This window comes from Panthera leo, chromosome A3 (genome assembly GCF_018350215.1).
Source record: "Panthera leo isolate Ple1 chromosome A3, P.leo_Ple1_pat1.1, whole genome shotgun sequence".
In the NCBI taxonomy this organism is placed as follows: domain Eukaryota; kingdom Metazoa; phylum Chordata; class Mammalia; order Carnivora; family Felidae; genus Panthera; species Panthera leo.
In genome coordinates, this window is record NC_056681.1 from 670,996 (window position 1) to 689,309 (window position 18,314).

The 18,314-nt window shown below is 60.5% G+C and overlaps 2 protein-coding genes and 1 long non-coding RNA gene across 21 annotated transcripts in view; 1 reads left to right on the forward strand and 2 right to left on the reverse strand.

Moving 5' to 3' along the window:
- The window catches only part of RTEL1 (regulator of telomere elongation helicase 1), a 36,975-nt gene extending 26,483 nt beyond the window's left edge, over positions 1–10,492 (reverse strand). For 8 of the 11 annotated variants that reach the window (XM_042930396.1, XM_042930395.1, XM_042930394.1 and 5 more), the window contains exons 1-6: positions 5,047–5,348; positions 4,664–4,913; positions 3,570–3,762; positions 3,180–3,273; positions 2,522–2,603; positions 2,275–2,335 (exon numbers count right to left, since the gene is read on the reverse strand). In XM_042930396.1, the coding sequence (XP_042786330.1) occupies positions 2,275–2,335; positions 2,522–2,603; positions 3,180–3,273; positions 3,570–3,762; positions 4,664–4,765 (532 nt within the window). In that variant the 5' untranslated portion in view covers positions 4,766–4,913; positions 5,047–5,348. Of the gene's footprint in view, positions 1–2,274; positions 2,336–2,521; positions 2,604–3,179; positions 3,274–3,569; positions 3,763–4,663; positions 4,914–5,046; positions 5,349–5,573; positions 5,668–10,224 lie in introns of those variants that run through there. The other 3 variants (XM_042930392.1, XM_042930393.1, XM_042930391.1) reach the window with 3 other exon arrangements.
- Positions 5,403–17,476, forward strand: STMN3 (stathmin 3). Of its 7 annotated transcripts, none has more exons than XM_042930408.1 (7): positions 5,403–5,482; positions 7,595–7,717; positions 8,151–8,249; positions 14,269–14,364; positions 14,640–14,815; positions 16,089–16,280; positions 17,066–17,476. In XM_042930408.1, the coding sequence occupies exons 3-7, from the start codon at positions 8,231–8,233 to the stop codon at positions 17,123–17,125; spliced, it is 543 nt and encodes a 180-aa protein (XP_042786342.1). In that variant the 5' UTR covers positions 5,403–5,482; positions 7,595–7,717; positions 8,151–8,230; the 3' UTR covers positions 17,126–17,476. The 7 variants fall into 7 exon arrangements, with proteins under 7 accessions (XP_042786342.1, XP_042786343.1, XP_042786344.1 ...); XM_042930409.1 differs by lacking the exon at positions 5,403–5,482 and adding an exon at positions 5,879–5,938; XM_042930410.1 differs by lacking the exon at positions 5,403–5,482 and adding an exon at positions 6,212–6,970.
- LOC122215304 lies at positions 11,246–16,997 on the reverse strand. 3 transcript variants are annotated; one of them, XR_006200321.1, is made up of 3 exons: positions 16,802–16,997; positions 12,789–12,940; positions 11,246–11,684 (listed from the first exon to the last, which is right to left on the reverse strand). It is a non-coding gene; the product is annotated as an uncharacterized LOC122215304 (long non-coding RNA). The 3 variants fall into 3 exon arrangements; XR_006200319.1 differs by lacking the exon at positions 16,802–16,997 and adding an exon at positions 15,785–15,955; XR_006200320.1 differs by lacking the exon at positions 16,802–16,997 and adding an exon at positions 15,599–15,748.
- Positions 17,477–18,314: the final 838 nt, after the last annotated feature.

The window sequence follows — 18,314 nt, forward strand, 5'->3', positions numbered from 1 at the left end:
GGGACGTTGGGGGGAGGACGGTGCAGGTGTGGATGGTGCAGGTGGGGATGGTGCGGGGGGGATGGCGCAGGGGGGGATGGTGCAGGGGGAGACAGTGCAGGTGTGGACAGTGCAGGGGGGATGGTGCAGGGGGGACGGTGCAGGGGAAGACAGTGCAGGTGTGGATGGTGCAGGGGGGACGGTGCAGGTGTGGACAGTGCAGGTGGGGATGGTGCGGGGGGGATGGCGCAGGGGGGGACGGTGCAGGGGGAGACAGTGCAGGTGTGGACAGTGCAGGGGGGATGGTGCAGGGGAAGACAGTGCAGGTGTGGATGGTGCAGGGGGGACGGTGCAGGTGTGGACAGTGCAGGTGGGGATGGTGCGGGGGGGATGGCGCAGGGGGGGACGGTGCAGGGGGAGACGGTGCGGGGGGGGACGGTGCAGGGGGAGACGGTGTGCGGGGGACGGTGCAGGGGGAGACGGTACAGGTGGGGATGGTGCAGGGGGAACGGTGCAGGTGTGGACGGTGCAGGTGGGGACGGTGCGGGGGGGACGGTGCAGGTGGGGACGGTGCAGGGGGAGACAGTGCGGGTGTCGTCAGTGCGAGTGTAGACAGTGCAGCTGAGAAGAAGTGCAGGTGAGGGCTGGAGAGTGGAGAGCTGACCCACAAACAGCTGTGGGAAGGTGGCGGGGACAGTTCCATCAGGAGCTGTCAAAGGTTGTGGCACGTGAACAGGGTACCTGCACGCCACCCTCTTTGTCTGGAATATGGGGAGGGAAGTCAGGGCGGCCACAACAGGGTAAAACAGAGAGGACGCCATCAGGCCTCACGAGCCTGTCTGCAGTGCCCACGCAGAAGCAGAACTGAAGGCGGAGGGCTGTGAGCAAAAGGTAAGTAAGGTCATGGGGAAACGACGCCGTCAGAGCGACCCCAACACCCACAGCCCTAACACAAACAAGTCGGTCAGCAGTCTCCGAACCAGGGCCAGAGCCGACACCGGGCCACGGGGCCAGCGGCTGCGCTCGTCTGAGTCCCCCGTAGGCCAGGCTTGTGCTCGCTGCCGTTCCAAGGGTCTTCGGTGCCACCAGACCAAACAACACGGCAAACGAGAAGGTGGCGCAGAGCGAGCTCCGGGAACGGGGCCCAGGGATGGCAATTACTGGGGGGTGGGGGATCCCCGGCTCCTGCCCCCAGGAGCAAGCGTTGCCCTGGCATGCTGGGTGCTCCAAAGCACCACCACTGTCTTGTGATTGCTCTCGGGCCCATGTCGCCTCTGTGCCAGGATCTGAGTCCCAACCTAGAGGCAAGAAACAGGGACCCCCCCACCCCCCACCCACACACAAGCCACAGAGCTCTAGCTGCAGACAGGAAACTGTAAAGGCCACACCCCAAAGAAGCCCCTCTGCCATTGCTTTTGGTTCCAGAAGTCCTTGACAGGTGTGAGGGGCAGCCCCACTGTGGAAAAGCAAAGACCTGACAGATTTGGAGTCAAGGGCACCAGCGCCAGCCCTTCACTCTGGGCCCGAGGAGAGGAAGCAGTATGCACCAAGGCCGTGGGCACCTGCACATGCACCCATCGAGCCACACTAGGGCCAGCTGTTGTCATGACCCTGTGCCAGTCACTTCAGCCACCTCTGGGAGAGGCTGCCCACTCCCCGACACAGCACCAAAGGACAGAGCACTCCCAGGACTCAGGGGAGCCACGCTCTAAGGACACATGCCGAAATCAGAAGGAAAAGCCGGTGGAGTTCGGGAGACCACGTAGAAGCTTCCAGAACCCCCTCCCCGAGCTAACTCCCCCAGAATGAGCCGAGACTACGTGTGAAATGCTATCTACCGGGAGGCTCGCCAGAAGCCCAGCACCCAGGGCTTTTGCTGGGGGCTGGTCACGTAGGCAGCCCTGGCTGGAGAGCACCCCAATTCCAGATTCTGCTCAGCATAAACCATGTTGTTTGCACCAACAGTTTAGGCCCTGAGAGCCCCTACCAGGGAATGGTGAAGCCCTGAAATCCCAGTTCCCAGACCGCAGCAAGGCCAGCCTTGCCAGGAGGTCCCTCTGGGATGGCGGCGTCTCCCGCCCCGGCGTATGAGCCGTTCTGCACATGACCCAGGGCAGGCCCGCGGCCAGGAGACAGTGCTCGGACCACTGCCCCTCACTGAGCCCCCGCGGCCACTCTGGAGCCCGAAGGGGAGAGCCAGCAGGCCACGAGGCCTAAGAGGCTGCACGTGCTCCAAGCCCACCTGGCTGTACGCTGAGCGAGCAGCAGGAGTGGCTTCCACGAACCCCCTCTCACCTTCCACGTTGTTGTAGAAGTGACAGGAACGACTGGCCACCTTTTTCCGGCACAAGTGGATCTGGGAAAAAGAGGGAGCGGGCCCGGCGGGCACGTGGTCAAGAAAGGACAGCGCACCAGGCCAGCCGGGGAGCACCCTGCCCGATGTGTGGAGAGCGAGTCCTGTTCCAGCCCTGCCCCCACCAGCTCTTCACCGGGCTGTCCCGCGGGGGCACAGCCGAGGGAAAGAGCCACCCCAGGAGCCCACCTGCATGTGGTTACTCTCCTGCTTCTTCACCTCGGGGTGGATACACAGCTGCTCCCGGGAACCCAGCACACATACCCTGGGCCTGGCAGAAGAGAGAGCCGTGGGGTCCAAGAACCAGAGGGCACCAGCCCCCAGCGCCATCCGGCAGCAAGAGCATGTGCTGTGGGGGGCACGGCGGGAGACAGAGCTCACTCACAAGAGGGAGTGGCTGGGGCCAGAGCGGACCCCAGGCTTGGGCGGCACTCTCTCTGCTGCATCGCCCAGAGTGAGCAAGGAGACAAGGCAGGGGAAGCGGGGCAGACGGAGGAGACCCCACCTACTCTGTGCTCCCCCACCCAGGAGGCTGGGGCAGGACGCCAGGACCCCCGCAGCTGTGCAGGGCTCCGACAGAGGCTGAGCCGCCCCCTTCACGTGCCTGCCACGGTGACCCGCGCCCGCAGCTGACACCACACGGCTTTCCAGGACCTCAGGCTGCCGCTAACCCAGCCGCTTTCTCATAAGCAGTGGGCAGCAGGGTCAGCCTGGCCCGCACACGGCCCTGGACGCGGAGCAGACAGTACCCTCCGGGCAGGGTCCAGGCAGAATGCCACCATCAACCACCTGGCCAAGGCCAACCCCCCGTAACTCCGAGGCAGGGGTGAGTGCCGCCTGGCCCTACCGGTAGGAGGTGCTCCGAAGCTCGCTGATGACCTGAGTGAGCTGCGAGTGGGTCCTGGAGGCATAAATGATCTTTGGGACGTCCGAGTAGCAGGCTGCCCAGACACAAGGAAGCAGGGCAGGTCACAGTTCCAGCAGACAATGTTCTCGCAGGCTGTTAACCCAAGGGCACGTGGCCAACTCGACCCTGCGCACCCAGCCCCGGGAACGAGCTATGTGGCTGGCCGCGGTGTGAACACATGGGTCCGACCTGAGGCTCACGGCCAGATGCTGGGAGAGAACGGAGCAGCTACGATGCTCCTTGTTCAGCCCTGCACCAGAGCCTCACCTGCCCACTCTGTCCCCGCGTTTCTTCTCTACGGGGCCCCAGAGCGGCCGAGAGGAGCCTCACCTGTGCTGTCCCCATCGGAAGCGGCAGCTCCCCAGGACAAGGTGTGATTGACAAAAAGCCCTCCCTGCGCCCTCTCGGCGATCTTGCGGGCAGAGATGGTGTCACGGAGGTGCTCCCGCCAGGCCAGCGTGGTGCAGAGGAGGCACAGTGTCTTCCCTGTGCCTGTGGGGCTCTCCAGGATGCCATTCACTTTCTGAACGGGGTCAGGAACAAGGTCACGGGGAAGCAGGGAGAGGCAGTGCAGACCACACCGCCCACCTGACACTGGTCTGGGGCAGTTCTGTGCAGGCAGAGCCCACCCAGCAGGTGGCGAAAGGCCTGGGGAACAGTGGACAACGGGACAGTGCTTCCACTCTCAAACCAAAAGCCGAAAGCTACCGGGTTAATTCAGCCCTCATTAACAAACAGCTTGCAGAACATTACCTAAAGTATTTTTCCGCGTAACATAAGTAGTAAACTGACTAATTAGGTTCCGAGTCTCGAGACAGAAGACTGTTCTGCGACTTTGCATGCAGACGTTCGCACTGTGTGAACAGAACCTGACGACCTATGTAGACCTGCATGGACAGGCGGGAGCCCGAGCCGCAAACCCGGAGACACACAAAGGCACATCAGCAAAGCTGTGCCCCTCGCTCCCGGGACTGGGCACCAGGCTCCTCACTGCAGGAGTCTGTGTCCAGAACAGCAGTCAGGAGCCCCTCAGGGGCTGGGAGCTTCAGGAGGGTGTGAGAGAGCCTACCAAGAAAGCCAGCAGGAAGCAGCCCGCACCCCTCCAACTTTCCTGCACACCCCTGGGGTTTGAAGACCTTCCAAAATGACGGTTGGGCACTGACTATCCCTCCATGTGGAAATACTTCCCCTGGATCCTCAAGTGGGCCTCAGGGTGCTCCCAAGCCTATGACCTCACGACTATCCTTCGGAGTGAAAAGTGTCTTTTTCCGCCTACTTCCCTATCGTCTTTCCAAGAACCCCAGCCCCATTTATGACTGAGTCCTGTATCCAGAGGGAGACCTCATTCCCAGCAGGGCCCAGCAAGAGTGAACAGGAAGGTGGACCCACTCCCAGGGCACAAAGCCCCCCATCTGCAGCCGTACCTTCTGCAGACACTCCAGCACCTTGCTCATGTACTCCTCCTGGCATTTGTACGGCTGGAAGGGGAAGTCCACTGTCACGCCATTCAGGGCTATCTTGGGCATACTGGCCTGTTCTCAGGAAGGCACTGAGGCTGGCTGATATGCAGGCTGTGAGACAAAACCCCTCCGAACATCTCAGGATCTCCGCCACTGCGGGTAAGTGATGCCAGCCAGCGGCGCTGGGACGTGACCCTGCTCCCAGCAGGAAGCCCTATGGCAGAGACGGCAAGACTGCTTATAGCAGGCCTTTCTGGAGTGCTAAGCCACCTCACCTCCCCCCTGCGAGGTCGAAGGCAAGCCTGTGATGTCCTATCATAAGGAGCTCGGGAAGATGAGGAACCTACACGTCAGCCCTGCCTCGTTCTCCCGCCCCGCGCAGCTGGGTCCTGCTCGGGGAGAGTCGGCCAGACACACAGAAACGACGAGAGCTGGAGCCCGGGGGCAGTCCCACAAGCTCCGCCTGCAGTAATTCACTTAGCGCCAGCGGAGCTGGAGAGGCCAGACCCCCGGCTTGGGCCGGCCTCAACGTCCAGTCCCAGTTTCGCCTGGACACTGGGGCTAACGGACAATTCACGTAAGCACCGAATGACGGCCCTCCCTGCAGAGCCCGGCCCGCAGGGGAACCACCGCCCGCGAACCGGCTCCGCGCGGCGCGGGGCTCAGGCCACGAGAACAGGAAAACTACCGGCCCCAGAAGGCCGCGCGGCAGAATGGCCGACGCGCGGGCGCAAAGTGGCGCGGGGCCTGCCGGGAGCTGCAGTTTCGGGAGGCGCCGCTCGGGTAAAAGTATCTGTTCCAGGGTCTGTGCGACTCACGGCCCAACTTGTGTCCGCGGGGAGCCTTGCACGACCCGGGGTCCCCAGGAATTTACCCCAGTTTACCGAGGCACCGACACCGCGTCTCCTCCGCCGACAGCCGGTTCGGACTTGGCGGGCTGAGGCGCGCAATCGTCACTGAACGCGCTGCACTTCCGTCCCTAATTCCGGTCCGCTGCGCGTCGCTCCCGCGGAAACAGTTCCGCTGCGGAGGGGTCCGCGCGCTCGGTTCCAGGCCCCACCCTGCCCCCGCCGTCGACCCTGAGCCTGGGGAACGGCACCTCCATCGCCCGCAGGCAGAAACCTAGGGTTCCAGCCGTCTCCTCCCTCGATGCTTTCCCCACAAGAGCCTGCATTCCATTACTCCTCCCTGGGCTGAGCCACCTGGATGGTCCAGACAATTGCACAAACCTTCGGATTGGTTAGCTGTGACCCCTCCTCCCCTTTTCTCCCCAAGGGCTGCTCGGGCCTGGAGACCCTCGGCCGACTTTCTAGCCAATGTCCCCCCGACTGGTGAGGGTAGACCCCCCTGACTCCCCAGCACCTAGCACCGGCTGGCAGTCAGCAGTGGGACCAAGGGGTCTGCACAGCTCTGTAGGCTGTAGGTATTTGTAGATGACCCCAGCCTGTCCCAAAAGGCACCAGCCAGCTGGCAACGCTGACATCAGAGCTTCTCATGGGCTCTGTTTAATGCCTAGATGTGTGAGACATCGTGCTTAGAGAAGCACGTGGACCACTGGCATCCACCCCCCACCCCCGACCTGTCCCACCTGTGAGGGGGTGTGCAGTGTTTGTCTTAGACTCTCAGCTAGAGATTGGAGAAGATGAAGAGACCTGGCCACACACTTGCTGAGTACTCACTCCAAACAGATTTCACTACCATCCACGCAGGCATTGACATGTTTGTCTTCCTAACGGCCTCTGAGATAAGTTCTTTTATTATCCGCACTTCACAAAGAACATGCTAGGTGGTTAGCAGATTGCCCAAAGCCAGCAGCTAGCAAGTCTCAGAGCCAGGAGTCCTCCTCTTCAGGTCCACACACCCCTGTCTTCTAAAAGCAGAGGTGTTGGTGCTTCCAGAAGTCCAAGGAAGGTAGGGCAGGGCCCAGAGACTCGAGCCCCCTGGGCAGGACTGGAGCTGAGGACCCTGAGACCCTGAGTTGATGCATGAGCTGCCTGGTCACAAACCACACATGGGGACTGCCAGGCCTCCTACAAATTATAACCTACAAATTCCGTGTACTGAACTTAGCCACGAAAGATGGGAGGGAATGGACACCAAGGCTGAAGGATGGCCATAGCCTGCCCCGCCCAGCAGGCACAGAGGTCTTGATCAAGTCAACAAATTTGAATTGAGCCTGCTGTTACGGGCTTTGTGAGATACCCATGTGGGTCAGACACTATGTGGAACACAAGACAGATGTTAACACACTCGCTGTGTGTGTATCTCAAGGTGTGTTTTGTATACATGCTTGCTGGGCCTGCTCCAGGCTGACTCTGACCCTTAGGTTTGTTCCTGTCAGTTCCCTTTCTGAGCCTACCTCACCCCTGTGCAGGCTCCTGAGATTCCCCAGTTTTATTCCTGTACTTAGCTGTGTGTGTCTACCTGACCGCTGTGCGGGCTCCTGATATTTCCCACAGTTTTATTCCTGGACTTAGCTGCTTGTGGAGCAAGCACTTCTCCAGGCCTCGGTGGCTCTGTCCCTAAAATGGGAATGACTCTCCATCTCTCTGACTTCCCAGCCCCAAAGGGAGGAGAGATGGTCACTTCAAGAAAGGACCCACCATCTCTGCCAGGCTCTCCCTTTGGGGTACCGACCAGAACCCTAAGCCCAGAGGAGGAGGGGAGGCATGACCCCCACGCACTCACCAAGGGTGTACCCTCTTCTCCTCCATCATCTGGAGACTGCCATTATTGTTTTATCTTACATTTGAGAAATGGAGGCACAGGAAGTCAGAAACTTGCCCCAGTCACCAAGTTAGTGGGTGTCAGAGCTGGGGTTGGAACGCATCTGTCTTCCTTCAAAGCCCTTGTTCTAGGCCTCACCATCCCCATTTGCCCTCTTTTCTGCCTCAGAATCAGCTCATCCTCTGGGATGCTCCTTGGAGGCCTTCCGGACCAATCCCCACCCCCACTGTCTATGACAAACTTTCCCCTCAGCACAGCCCTGGGCACACAGAAGGCACCTCCCAGGCTCAGGTGAAGAGCTCTCCAATCCCCGCCCCCCCCCCCCCCCCCGCTGTTGGGGTCTGTCCCCTCCTGCCACGCCCACCCTGGGGAACGGGGAATGTCTCCACCAACCCCCCAAGCCTGCACAAAGCCAAAGCCACGTTGGGCAGCAGTGGATCCAAGAGGTAAGCAGTGGGAGGATGGGCATCTGGCTGCAATACTCCACCCTTCGTCCCAGGCGGGTCTCTCCCCTCCCATCCTCCCCTGTCTTCACTCCTCTCTCTCTCTGACGGCTGCCCCTGCCACAGCCAGCCAGGGCTCAAGCGCGCTCGCTCTCTCTCTCTCTCTCTCCCTCCCTCTCTCGAGCGCGCTCTCTCTCCGTCCCTCTCTCTCTCTCTCCCTCGCTGCCTCCCTCCCTCTCTGCGCCCGCCTCCCGTCCTCCCTCGCTCTCTCCCCTCCCCAGCACTGCAGCATTTGCCGACTGCAGCTCCAGCCGCCGCCCGCGCCTCCTCGGCCTCCGCAGCCTCCGCCGCCGCCAGCACCATGGCCAGCACCTTGTCCGGTAGGCGCCCGGCACGCGGGCTTCCTGGGGCGGCGGCGGGTCTGAGCTGAGGCCATTGTCTGGCCTCGCCCAAAGCTGGGTCTGTTGGCGGACTCCTGTTTCCACATCTCAGACCCCGCGCTCAGAGCGCGGGGCGCGGCCGGGCCGAACCCGCATGAGCCAGAGTTCAGGCCAACGGGTTGGGACGACCTGGTGCCCCAAGGGCAAGGATTATGGCGCTGGTGCGGCGTGCGTGGGCCGTTGGGCAGGGGCGGCGCCCAAGGGAGCACCCAGGGTGAGAACGTCAGGTTCGGAGGCTCATTGCCCCTTCCGTGTCCGCCGTGTCAGGCCAGGCGTGACTGTGGCAGAGTGGCTCCCGGGCCTGACGCGGGCCGGTGCCCCTGGGTGGACGCGCTGGAGAGGTGCGGACAGCGTCCCCTGAGGCGCCCGGCTCCCGCAGATCCTGGTCGGACCTCGCCTTCGCGAGGCTGGGGACTGGGAGGGTAGGACTCTTTGCGGGAGCCCTAGCTCAGGGCTGGCGGGCCCGGGCCCTCCCTGCGCCAAAGGAGCGCCCTGGGGGCTGGAGGGACGCTGCGGAAGGACTGGGGAGCGAGCGGGGAGCCGCGCCCCCGTCGAGCGTCACCGCCCCCTCCCCTCGCTGCTGCGGGCTTGGGGACCGCTCTCTGCGACAAGGTGCCACCCGTTCTGGTCGAAAAAAGCCACCGCCCTTTGCGCAGCAGGGTTCGCATGGGGGGAGGGGCTGCTGCAGTTTCCAAGCCCTTCCAGCAAGGAGGGGTCTGCCCCTCCCTCCCCGACCGCCCCGCCTCCCAAGCTGCGGATCCACGGTCCCCCCCCCCCCGCCCCCTCTCCCCCCCCCCCACCAAGACTGCGACCCTCCTCCCTCGGGGCCTTCCAGGAGGGGAGCTCTGGCAGAGAGGTGGACACGGGGCAGTTACTGGACGCAGGAGAGCTGCAGGTGACCCTGGATGTGAGGACGTTGGGCTTGCTGTCCCCAGGAATGCTCTGAGCCCCAAAACCAGCTTCATCTTTGCACTCCATGTGGAAGGACAGCAGGGCAGCACCCCCTCCCCAACCTCCACCCCGTTCCCCACTCCATCCGGAACCACACTCCCAACCCTCCCTTCCCTCCCCTCCATCCCGGACACGGGCACCCTAGCTAACCTTATTCTCTAGAGAGTGAACACAGCTTTAGCAGAGCTCCACCCACTCACATGTGCCCAGCCCTGCCCAGCCTCTTAGGCCTCCTGGGCTCCAGGCCCCAGGTGACTTCTGCACTTGTCCAGGAGGGGAACATGTGTGTCACTGACCACACCCCTCCTGCACTGGGTCCGTCCATCTGGTCTTCATCCGCCCCCTGCTCTCTCTTGTTGACATCCTTAGAGATATTGGGATCCGCTCTGGGCAGAATGAGACCTCCCCCTCCAGGAACTGAGGGCAGTCTGTCCTTCTCATGGCCAGAGTGTTACCCCAGTCCTACACTGAGGTGGGGCTTCAGGCTTCAGGCCCTTGCTCAGGATCTGTGCCTGAGTGGGAGACAGAGCAACCACTCGTGGGCGATGCTCTCAGCCTTTTCTCTCACTCACCCCCTTCAGTAAGAACCCCCTTTAGTAAAAGCCCTCAGTAGGCCTCATTCCTGCCATCTGTCTGACAGATAAGCAGGTAGATTAGGTGGTGAAGGGAAATAGCCAAAACGGCACCACTGATGCCTCTCAGAGGTCGGCCCGACACTGACCTCACAGCCCCGATACCAGCAGTGCCTTGTTGGGGCCCTGCTGACCCACGCTTAGCCCCAGGATTTTTCTGGGTGCCCAAGTTACCTTTTCACCATCCGTTTTGTCCAGCACAGCCACTGCCTCATGGATGTGCTGCATGCCAGCTGGAGAACGTCCCCTGGCCAGAGTCACATGGGGCTGGGCCTTTCCTGTTTCACCATTGGTGCTGCCCTAGGTAGAGCACAGCCCACACGTGTACCTACCTGTGCTCATCTTCATAAAAGTTTGATAGGAGTTTGGCCCAGGAGTGGCTATGGGAGCGCACCAGTAATTGTGACCAAAATCAGTTTAAGTGAACCCCAGCTATGGCTTCTCTGTTAAGAGACCTCTCTGATTGGAGCTGATCTCCCAGGCCTCAGTGGCCTGTCTGTCCCAGCTTGCTGGTGGGCTTCATTTGGCCTTGGTGACTAGAGTCATTGTCTGCTATGATCTCATAGTCACTACAAGATTGACCTTAGCTTTCTCTTCCTCTGTTGACCGAAAAGCTGAGTGCCTGCTGATGGGCTATATTGTTGAGACTCACCTGGGGACAGGTGGCCCTCCCTACCCTCCCCTCCATCCCGGAGATGGGCACCCTAGCTAACCTTATTCTCTAGAGAGTGAACATAGCTTTAGCAGACAGGTGGCCATCTCTTGATGTCCTTCCCAGATGCTCAGCTCTTCACACACTTTTGTAGACTCCTGCTCATATCTGTCTCCTTATGCAACTCTGTTGAGCTGGGAGGCCTTGCACATGCTACCTAAACTCTCAGGGCTGCATGTGGATGGGGATGGCAGTGACAGCACCTCCCCTGGGCTTGTTCTGAGAGACAGCAAGATATTGCAGGAACAGTGCTCGGCCTGCTGCCTGACAAGAGGTGCGTGCCCAGTCTGTGCTGGGCAGTGTGACTGTTGCAGCCACATTTTGCAGAGTTTCCTGCTCAGAGAAAGGTGAATTCTGCTGGCAATTCCTGCCATGCTGGGCTCCCAGCACATTGCATATGACTCTGGCTAGTGAGAGGGGCAGCCTGGATGGCAATGAGTTTCATCTGTGAAGAAGCAATTAGCAGCCTCCAGGACCCTTCTAGGGGTGAGCAGGCATCTGTGGGCCCCCTGCCCTCCCAGTTCTGACTAGACACCACCTATCACCATCACCATGAGGCTCCAAGCAGAAAAGTACAGTCAGAGGCTGGGACTCATGACCAGGCTCCCATCCTGGCATGCTGTGTGACTCTGGCTGGGCCCCTTGCTTTCTGAGTCTCTTTTTTCCCCTCAGTAGAAATGAGCCTGACAAGCGTATCTACCTGGGCTGGCTGGTCTTGAGGGTCATGCGCATGGATGTCACGCGCCCACCTTATGAGTGGTGTCATTATTGTTACCATGCCACTGTAGGCTGAGGTGGTGCCTTCTAACTCTTGCTCACCTGGATCTAAGCATCCAAAAGGCCAATGTGCATATTTGCATATTTAACATTTAATACAATGAAGAGGAGGGGGGAGATGAAAGCAATCCAGTTCACAGCAGAGATTTGTTTTTTAATGACTCCTTGAAGTCAGTGATGGGGAAGAGAAGGGTCCTGGTGAGGGGGAGAAAGGGCATGCCTCCAAGCCGTAGAGGTGTTTCCTGACTTGAGCTCTGTGTATGGAGAGGTGCCTAGATGGGTCTGGCCCTCAACCTCTTCCCTCTGCAATGAGACATGGTCTTTAAGCCCTCCAGCTCTGAGGACACAGGTGTAACCTCCTGTGTTCGGAGCCGCTGGGCCCAGCCCTGCTCTCCGGCCCCATGTGTGGGCTTTTCCTGGCTCACTCTCTGCAAATTTGCCAATTTCCTCACTTGCTGTCCAGTCCCCTCCAACTTGTAGCCAAACCACACAGCAAGCCTCACTCCCAAAGCCCCCTTCTGGGGGGTGCCCCTTCCCACTTGGCTACTCAGGGAAGGAAGCTCCCCCTGGGCCATCAGCCTGGGAGAAACCAGCCCAGGGAATCTCCATGACCATCAGACACTGAGCTGCACCCCTATTTACAGCTGTAGGACAGAGTCCCTCACTTTCCAGTTGGCACTGGTCCCCTGGGCTGAGCTGTGACCTCAGAGAGCTCTGACTCAGTCTCAGCCCTACCATCCCTCTCCCCTCTATCCTAACAATGCGGTGCTCACACCTGCCAAACCTCCCCATCCTGCTCCCTGAACTGCCGCCAGCCTCCCTTCATGCTGAGGTGACATTTGTCTGTGAACTTGTTCTTCCTCTGTAATAAATGTGCAGCTCCTTCTCCCAGGAAAACCTCAGCCTCAAGGCAGAGAGGAGCTGGAGCAGCGGCGAGGCCCCAAGCTCCTGCCTGTATGGTAGACCCATTTGCAGGTTTCACATGTGGTGCAGAAGGACTCCCTGGGAGGTAGGGGAAGCACTGTCTCTTGCCAGGGAGGCTGGTGGTGGCAGGGTTAGACTGAGCCCTTTCCTTCCTGGCCTCTCCCAGGACCCAAGTGTGTCCCTTTGACCCAGATACCCTCTTGGTCCCGTCCTGACCTTGCCTCTGAGCACAGGGCTGGTGACTTCCCCAGCCTTTCCAAATGCCCAAATGCCTCCTGGTCTGCTGCTTCTGAAGGGCTGCTTTGCCTGCTCTTACACTCTCTAACTCCCCAGCACATGTATTGTGATGTACCCTCTGCCTTCTTTTTAAAATTAACTTTTCACAGCACAAAAATGCACAAATAGATTCTGCTTGTGAAAAAATAAAATTGGCAACTCAGGCCGAAATTCCCTTGGAAGCCTGCCCCCGTCTGGCCCACTCACCAAGATATGTCTTTGCCCTGCTTCCCCTCCAAGCCCCTTAAAGGCTCTCCCTGCTGCCAGCCCAGGATTCATTGTGCTCCCTTTAAGGTCTCTCGGGCTCTCTCCAGAGGAGTCTGGATCATCAGGACATTTAGATCAAATAACATCATTCTCTGCAGAGAAATGATTGTGAGAAAACCCTGCTCACTGTGAGCTATTCCCTCAGACAAGGGCTGATGATTTCTGTCCTGTTTCCTGTTTCTACACCAGCACTTTCCCCAATTTCACATTAACTCAACTTAAAGACATTGTCTCGTGTGAAATTTGATCAAGAATTTTCTTGTCTACCTCAACCCTTGTCCAAATTGGTGTCTGCCCCTGGGAAGAGCCCTGTAGGTAGCTTTTCCTTCACAGAAGCCATGTTCCCTCTCTGGAGCATCTCTCTGGAGACCTGTCCCAGCTTCTCTAGCCAGGGAGGCGGGGGCATGGGTCTCTGAGCCTCCTGGTCTTTGTGACATGCTGGAGTTGTGGAAAGAACACAGACCACCTGAACTGTACTTGAGGAGCTTTGCACAAGTCACCCTCACCCCTTGGGTCCAGTATCATCTCGGTTGAGCAGGGGGACAGTCTTGAACCTGAAGATGGTTAAACACTAGTGAGACACCTGACCAACGTGTCTACTTTGGGGTCTGGCTTGTCACAAATGCACCACAAATAGCTCATTCATTCCCGCTCTGACAGTGGGCTCCTCCATCTTCTGACAGGGCTCATGGCCTCCTTTTCTAGTTGGGCACTGGGGACACTGGCTGTGGGCACTTGCTCTGCAAAGCTAGAGGGCAGGTGTTGGTGCTGAACGGACAGCTCCCTACCCTCTGGCCCTAGAAGAACAGAAAGCCTGGGCCTGTTCAGAGCCAGGTTTTGGGGGATGGGGGGGGGGGGGCTGCAATGCTGTCAGGGTAAGTGTGGGGGGGTGCATAAGAGGAATTCTGAGGGCTTCACCCAAGTGGACAGCCCAAGAAAGTGCTGCCTGCAGAAGCACCACATCTGATGTGGCGGTTAGTATCTGTGAGAGGGAAAGGGGAGGAAGTAAAGAGGGGGAAGTACAGGGAGGGTGAGTTGGGAAAATACAGTGACAGAGTCATGGAGATGTGGAAAGATACAGACAGAGAGTGACAGAGAGTGAGGGAGACAGAAGGATGAACAGAGACAAACAGAAATGCCAAGAGAGAGAAGAGGAGGGAGGGGAGCACAAGGAGCCTGGAGCAGGGAGAACAATGCAGGACACAGGGAGGGGTGCCAGGGAAAGACCGTCAACTTCTGGGAGGGGTGGGGAGAGGAGGGAAGAGGAGAGGAGAGACGTAGAGAGGCGAGGGAACAGAAAAGAGAGCGAGATAAACAGACTTCCCGAGAGACACAGCATGGGAAGAATGCCGGGAGAGGACGAGGGGGCCGCCAGGAGGTGAGGTCGTGGCGCCCTCTCATGCTGGCCTCATGCCCACAGCCTACAAGGAGAAGATGAAGGAGTTGTCAGTGCTGTCGCTCATCTGCTCCTGTTTCTACTCACAGCCGCACCCCAACACCATCTACCAGTATGGGGGTGAGTGTGCCCCGGGCCACTGACAGGTCCTGCTTGACCAGTGCCTGCCTCCTCCTTACCTTGTTCCCTGGCCCCGTGGCCTCTCCAAACCCCCTCCCCCACACGCTCCCCTAGTTGGCTTCTGGAGAGGGAAGCTCTGATGGGGGCGGTGGTCCTGGGGGCTCAGGCCTGGGAGTCCCACGTGAGCAGCCGTGCTCCCTCCCCCAGCCCTTGACTTGGATGTGTGCTGGGAACAGGCCCCCTCAGCATCCTGAAGTCCCCGTCTGATCTTACAGACATGGAGGTGAAGCAGCTGGACAAGAGGGCCTCTGGCCAGAGCTTCGAGGTCATCCTCAAGTCCCCTTCTGACCTGTCCCCTGAGAGCCCAGTGCTCTCCTCTCCCCCCAAGAGGAAGGACACCTCCCTGGAGGGGCTGCAGAAGCGGCTGGAGGCAGCTGAGGAACGGAGGAAGGTGAGGAGCCCACCCCTGCCTCCAGGTCCTGAGGAAGGTGGCCAGGAGGCCTGGATGGGCACAGACAGAGCCCTCCAGGCACAGGGTACTCCAAGCTGCTGCTTGGCTATTAGCTTGGGGTGGAGAGGGTCTCATGGTTCCCTGGATCGCCTCTGGGGAGATCAGAATGGGACAGGGAGGATAAGGCATCCCCAATGGCAGCCAGCCGGAGACAGATAGGAAGCAGATGCTGTTGGAGGGGATGTCCTTGGCCACAGCCAGGAGGAGTCCTGGGACACGAGGCTAGACTAGCACCTTTCTCCGGGGCAGAGAAGTGAGAACAAAGGGGCTGCCATGTGTCGGGGGCTGCAAGCCCAGACCCGCTGGGAGCTCAGGGGGCCCCAGCCTCCCTCCCCACCCCTCCCCCTCACACCAGCCCCATGGAGACTGAAACACACACAACAGGGGTACCCTCAGGAGTGCAGTGCTGAGGGCTGCCCCTTGGGCAGGGGCAGTGGCTCTGGATCCCTTGTAGCACGTCCCAGTGAAACCTGGGGACCCAAGCCTCCTAGGGTTAGCTAGTAGTGACTGGCACGTGGGTGGGCCCAGAAGGAAGGAAGTGTGGGTGATCATCCTTGGGTCTCTGACCCTCACCAAGCAGCCCCTCCCCCAAATAAGGACAGACAGTGTAGAGCCAGGAGTCCCGGGCTCCTTGCCCCAACCAGTCCCTTCTCCCCAGCCCTGGGGGCCCGTGCACAGCTCTCCGCACCTTAGGGAATTCAGAACCTGGTGCGCATCACGCACCTACTTTTTAGAGGAGACGGTGAAGGCTCAGTGACAGCCCTTAAGCTTTGAACTTGCTCTGCTCCTCCAACATTCCCTGAGTGCATCAGGACCTCTGGAGGCGGCAGCGAGCGGGACAGAGCCTCTCTTACTGCGTGGGCGCACTCAGCCTCGTGGGAGGGGCAGCTCTGGGAGCTGAGGACTCACAGAAAGGGTCAGCAGCTTCCGGTGTGTCTGGGGCCGAGGGTTCTGCGGGCACGCGGACCTTGCGATGCTAAAGCCCAGGAAGTCCCAGGCAAAGCGGGACCACGTGGACACCCTCGCCGACGGCAGGACAGTGTAGATCCGGGCTCCTGGAGGGAGCGCGTCCAGTGGGCAGCAGGGCAGGGCAATGAGGGCACTGGGCAGGGCGAGACCGCGCGCCGGGGGGGGGGGGTGGGGGGGGCCAGGCTGGGGGCGGGGCGGAGCGGGCGGCCACCGCCCACGCGCGCGCCCCCGCCCGTCCGCACAGACGCAGGAGGCGCAGGTGCTAAAGCAGCTGGCCGAGCGGCGCGAGCACGAGCGCGAGGTGCTGCACAAGGCGCTGGAGGAGAACAACAACTTCAGTCGTCTGGCGGAGGAGAAGCTCAACTACAAGATGGAGCTCAGCAAGGAGATCCGCGAGGCGCACCTGGCGGCGCTGCGCGAGCGGCTGCGCGAGAAGGTGCGCGCCGGGGCGGGGCTTGAGCCGGGAACGCGACCGGGACCGGGAGGGGGCGTGCCAAAGCAGGGAGGGGCGGGGCTCCACGTAGGGGGCGGTGCCGGGGCGGGGTGGATCCCGGGCCGCGAGAGGCGGGCTCCGCCTGCATTTATTGGGCGCCTCCCGCAGTGCCACAGCCAAGGCCAATTGTCCAGTCCCGGTGGGACAGGGCCGATAACCGCAATAATAAACGGGTGGTCATTGTTTTGGAAGTGCCCGGAAGGACGCGTATCCCGGGTTTGAACCAGAAGAGGGGAGGGGCCGGGGAAGCACCCACGAGCCCCTTCCTTCGGTTGGCCCCTGCCCACCGCACCACCAGCGCTCTCGCGCCCCGGCTGCTCCCTGTCCAGCTAGGAGACAGCCCAGAGTGAGGCGAGGCCCTGCCCTGGCCGGAGCCCCCGGGAGTGGCCTCTGCTTCAGACCACAGGGTGGAACCAGGTTGGTGCCAGGGGACACCGTGGAGTCCGCAATCCCAAGGAAGTTACCTGAGTTCCAACTCCCCCTCTGTGGTTTGGGCGCAACCCCAGTCGCACTGAGGGCCAGTCCCCGCACTCGGGCCACACTTTCAGAGGATGACGCGCACCTCCTCCTGCTCTCTGTTGACCCTCAGTCCTGGTCGCTAAGGTGCCCTCGTTGGTCGCTTCTCCCGCACTTGGGAGGGTCCCTGAAAACTGGGTGTGGGGGAGGGGCGGGCCCCCCTCTCGCCCCCCGCGGCGCAGGGCCCCGCCCACCTCCACCTGTCCTCACAGGAGCTGCACGCAGCTGAAGTGCGCAGGAACAAGGAGCAGCGAGAGGAGATGTCCGGCTAAGGGGCTGCGGACCAGAGGCGCCTGGATCCTGAGAGGAGACGTCTACACACGCGGGTTCTGGTTTCGTCTTGTCCCACTTTGTCTAGATGCAACTTTGGTTCCTGCCCCCTCCCCACCCTGCACTCCTAGCTCATGCTTCTCTTTCCGCTCTGAGCTGTCCAGTCCTTGTGGCCTGTCACTCTCCACAGGCTCTCCCTCAAGGAGCCACCAGAACATGGCACAGTCCCTCAGTTCAGGCACCAGGCCGGGCAGTGGCTGGGTCCCCTCTTGGTGGCCCTCTTAGCAGACGTGGTGGCAGCCTCAATAAATCCAGTGGTGGTAGCAGGAACATGTGGGTCCTTATGCTGGGTTGTCCTGTGAGCACCTTGTCACTTGGGGCACATCCTCTGAGCCAGCTCCCCGCCGATAGGCAAAGGCACACCACCTGTGCCGTCTTCGGTGGGAGAGGGCCTGAGCGCGTGGGAGGGGACGGAGGAAGAAAGAAGGACCTCGGGGCAGGGCATTCTGTCACTGCGGCCAGCCGAGGAAGCCGTCTGTGCAGTGGAATGTTTTGGAATTGGTGGGTACGGTTGGCAGCCTTTTACTGTGGTCGCAGAGGGGTCCTCTGAGACCACCTGGTCTTCAGGGGGCAATTTGGGCTGACCTGGGAGGCCACAGCCATTGCCTGTGGCTGAAGTGGGAGTGGGGAGGGATATGGCCTGGCCTGAGTCTCCCAGGGAGTGGGCATTCTCCACCAGGGACCCAGGAGCGAGCCGCCATGGTCTAGAGGGTTGTGGGCGCCGCTTGCTGGCCCCTGCTCCCAGGAGTGCCCTCCTAGAGCTTCTGGCCCAGTACCCATGTGGGGAAAGCCCTCCTCCATCATCACTGCTCTTCTCCCCCTGGACTTCACAGACCCTTGGGGAACCCCGTCCTCGGAGCTCTTTTGAGTCTTGGCCCCTTCGCATGCCCTCACTCTGGTAGAAAGACGCTCCCATGATGCTCCTGGCCATGGGCCTTTCAGGCTTGCCTCCGGACAGGTGTGGCTAGGCGTGAGTGAGTGGCAGCCACGAGTGCCCCTCAGCGAACAGACAGCAAAGGGAGTAGGGGCCCAGCTGCCTGCAGATTCAGATGCTGGGGGACAGGGTTCCCAAACCGCCTTCCTGCCTACTCCAACCTTGACTTTTTTTTTTTTTAACGTTTATTTATTTTT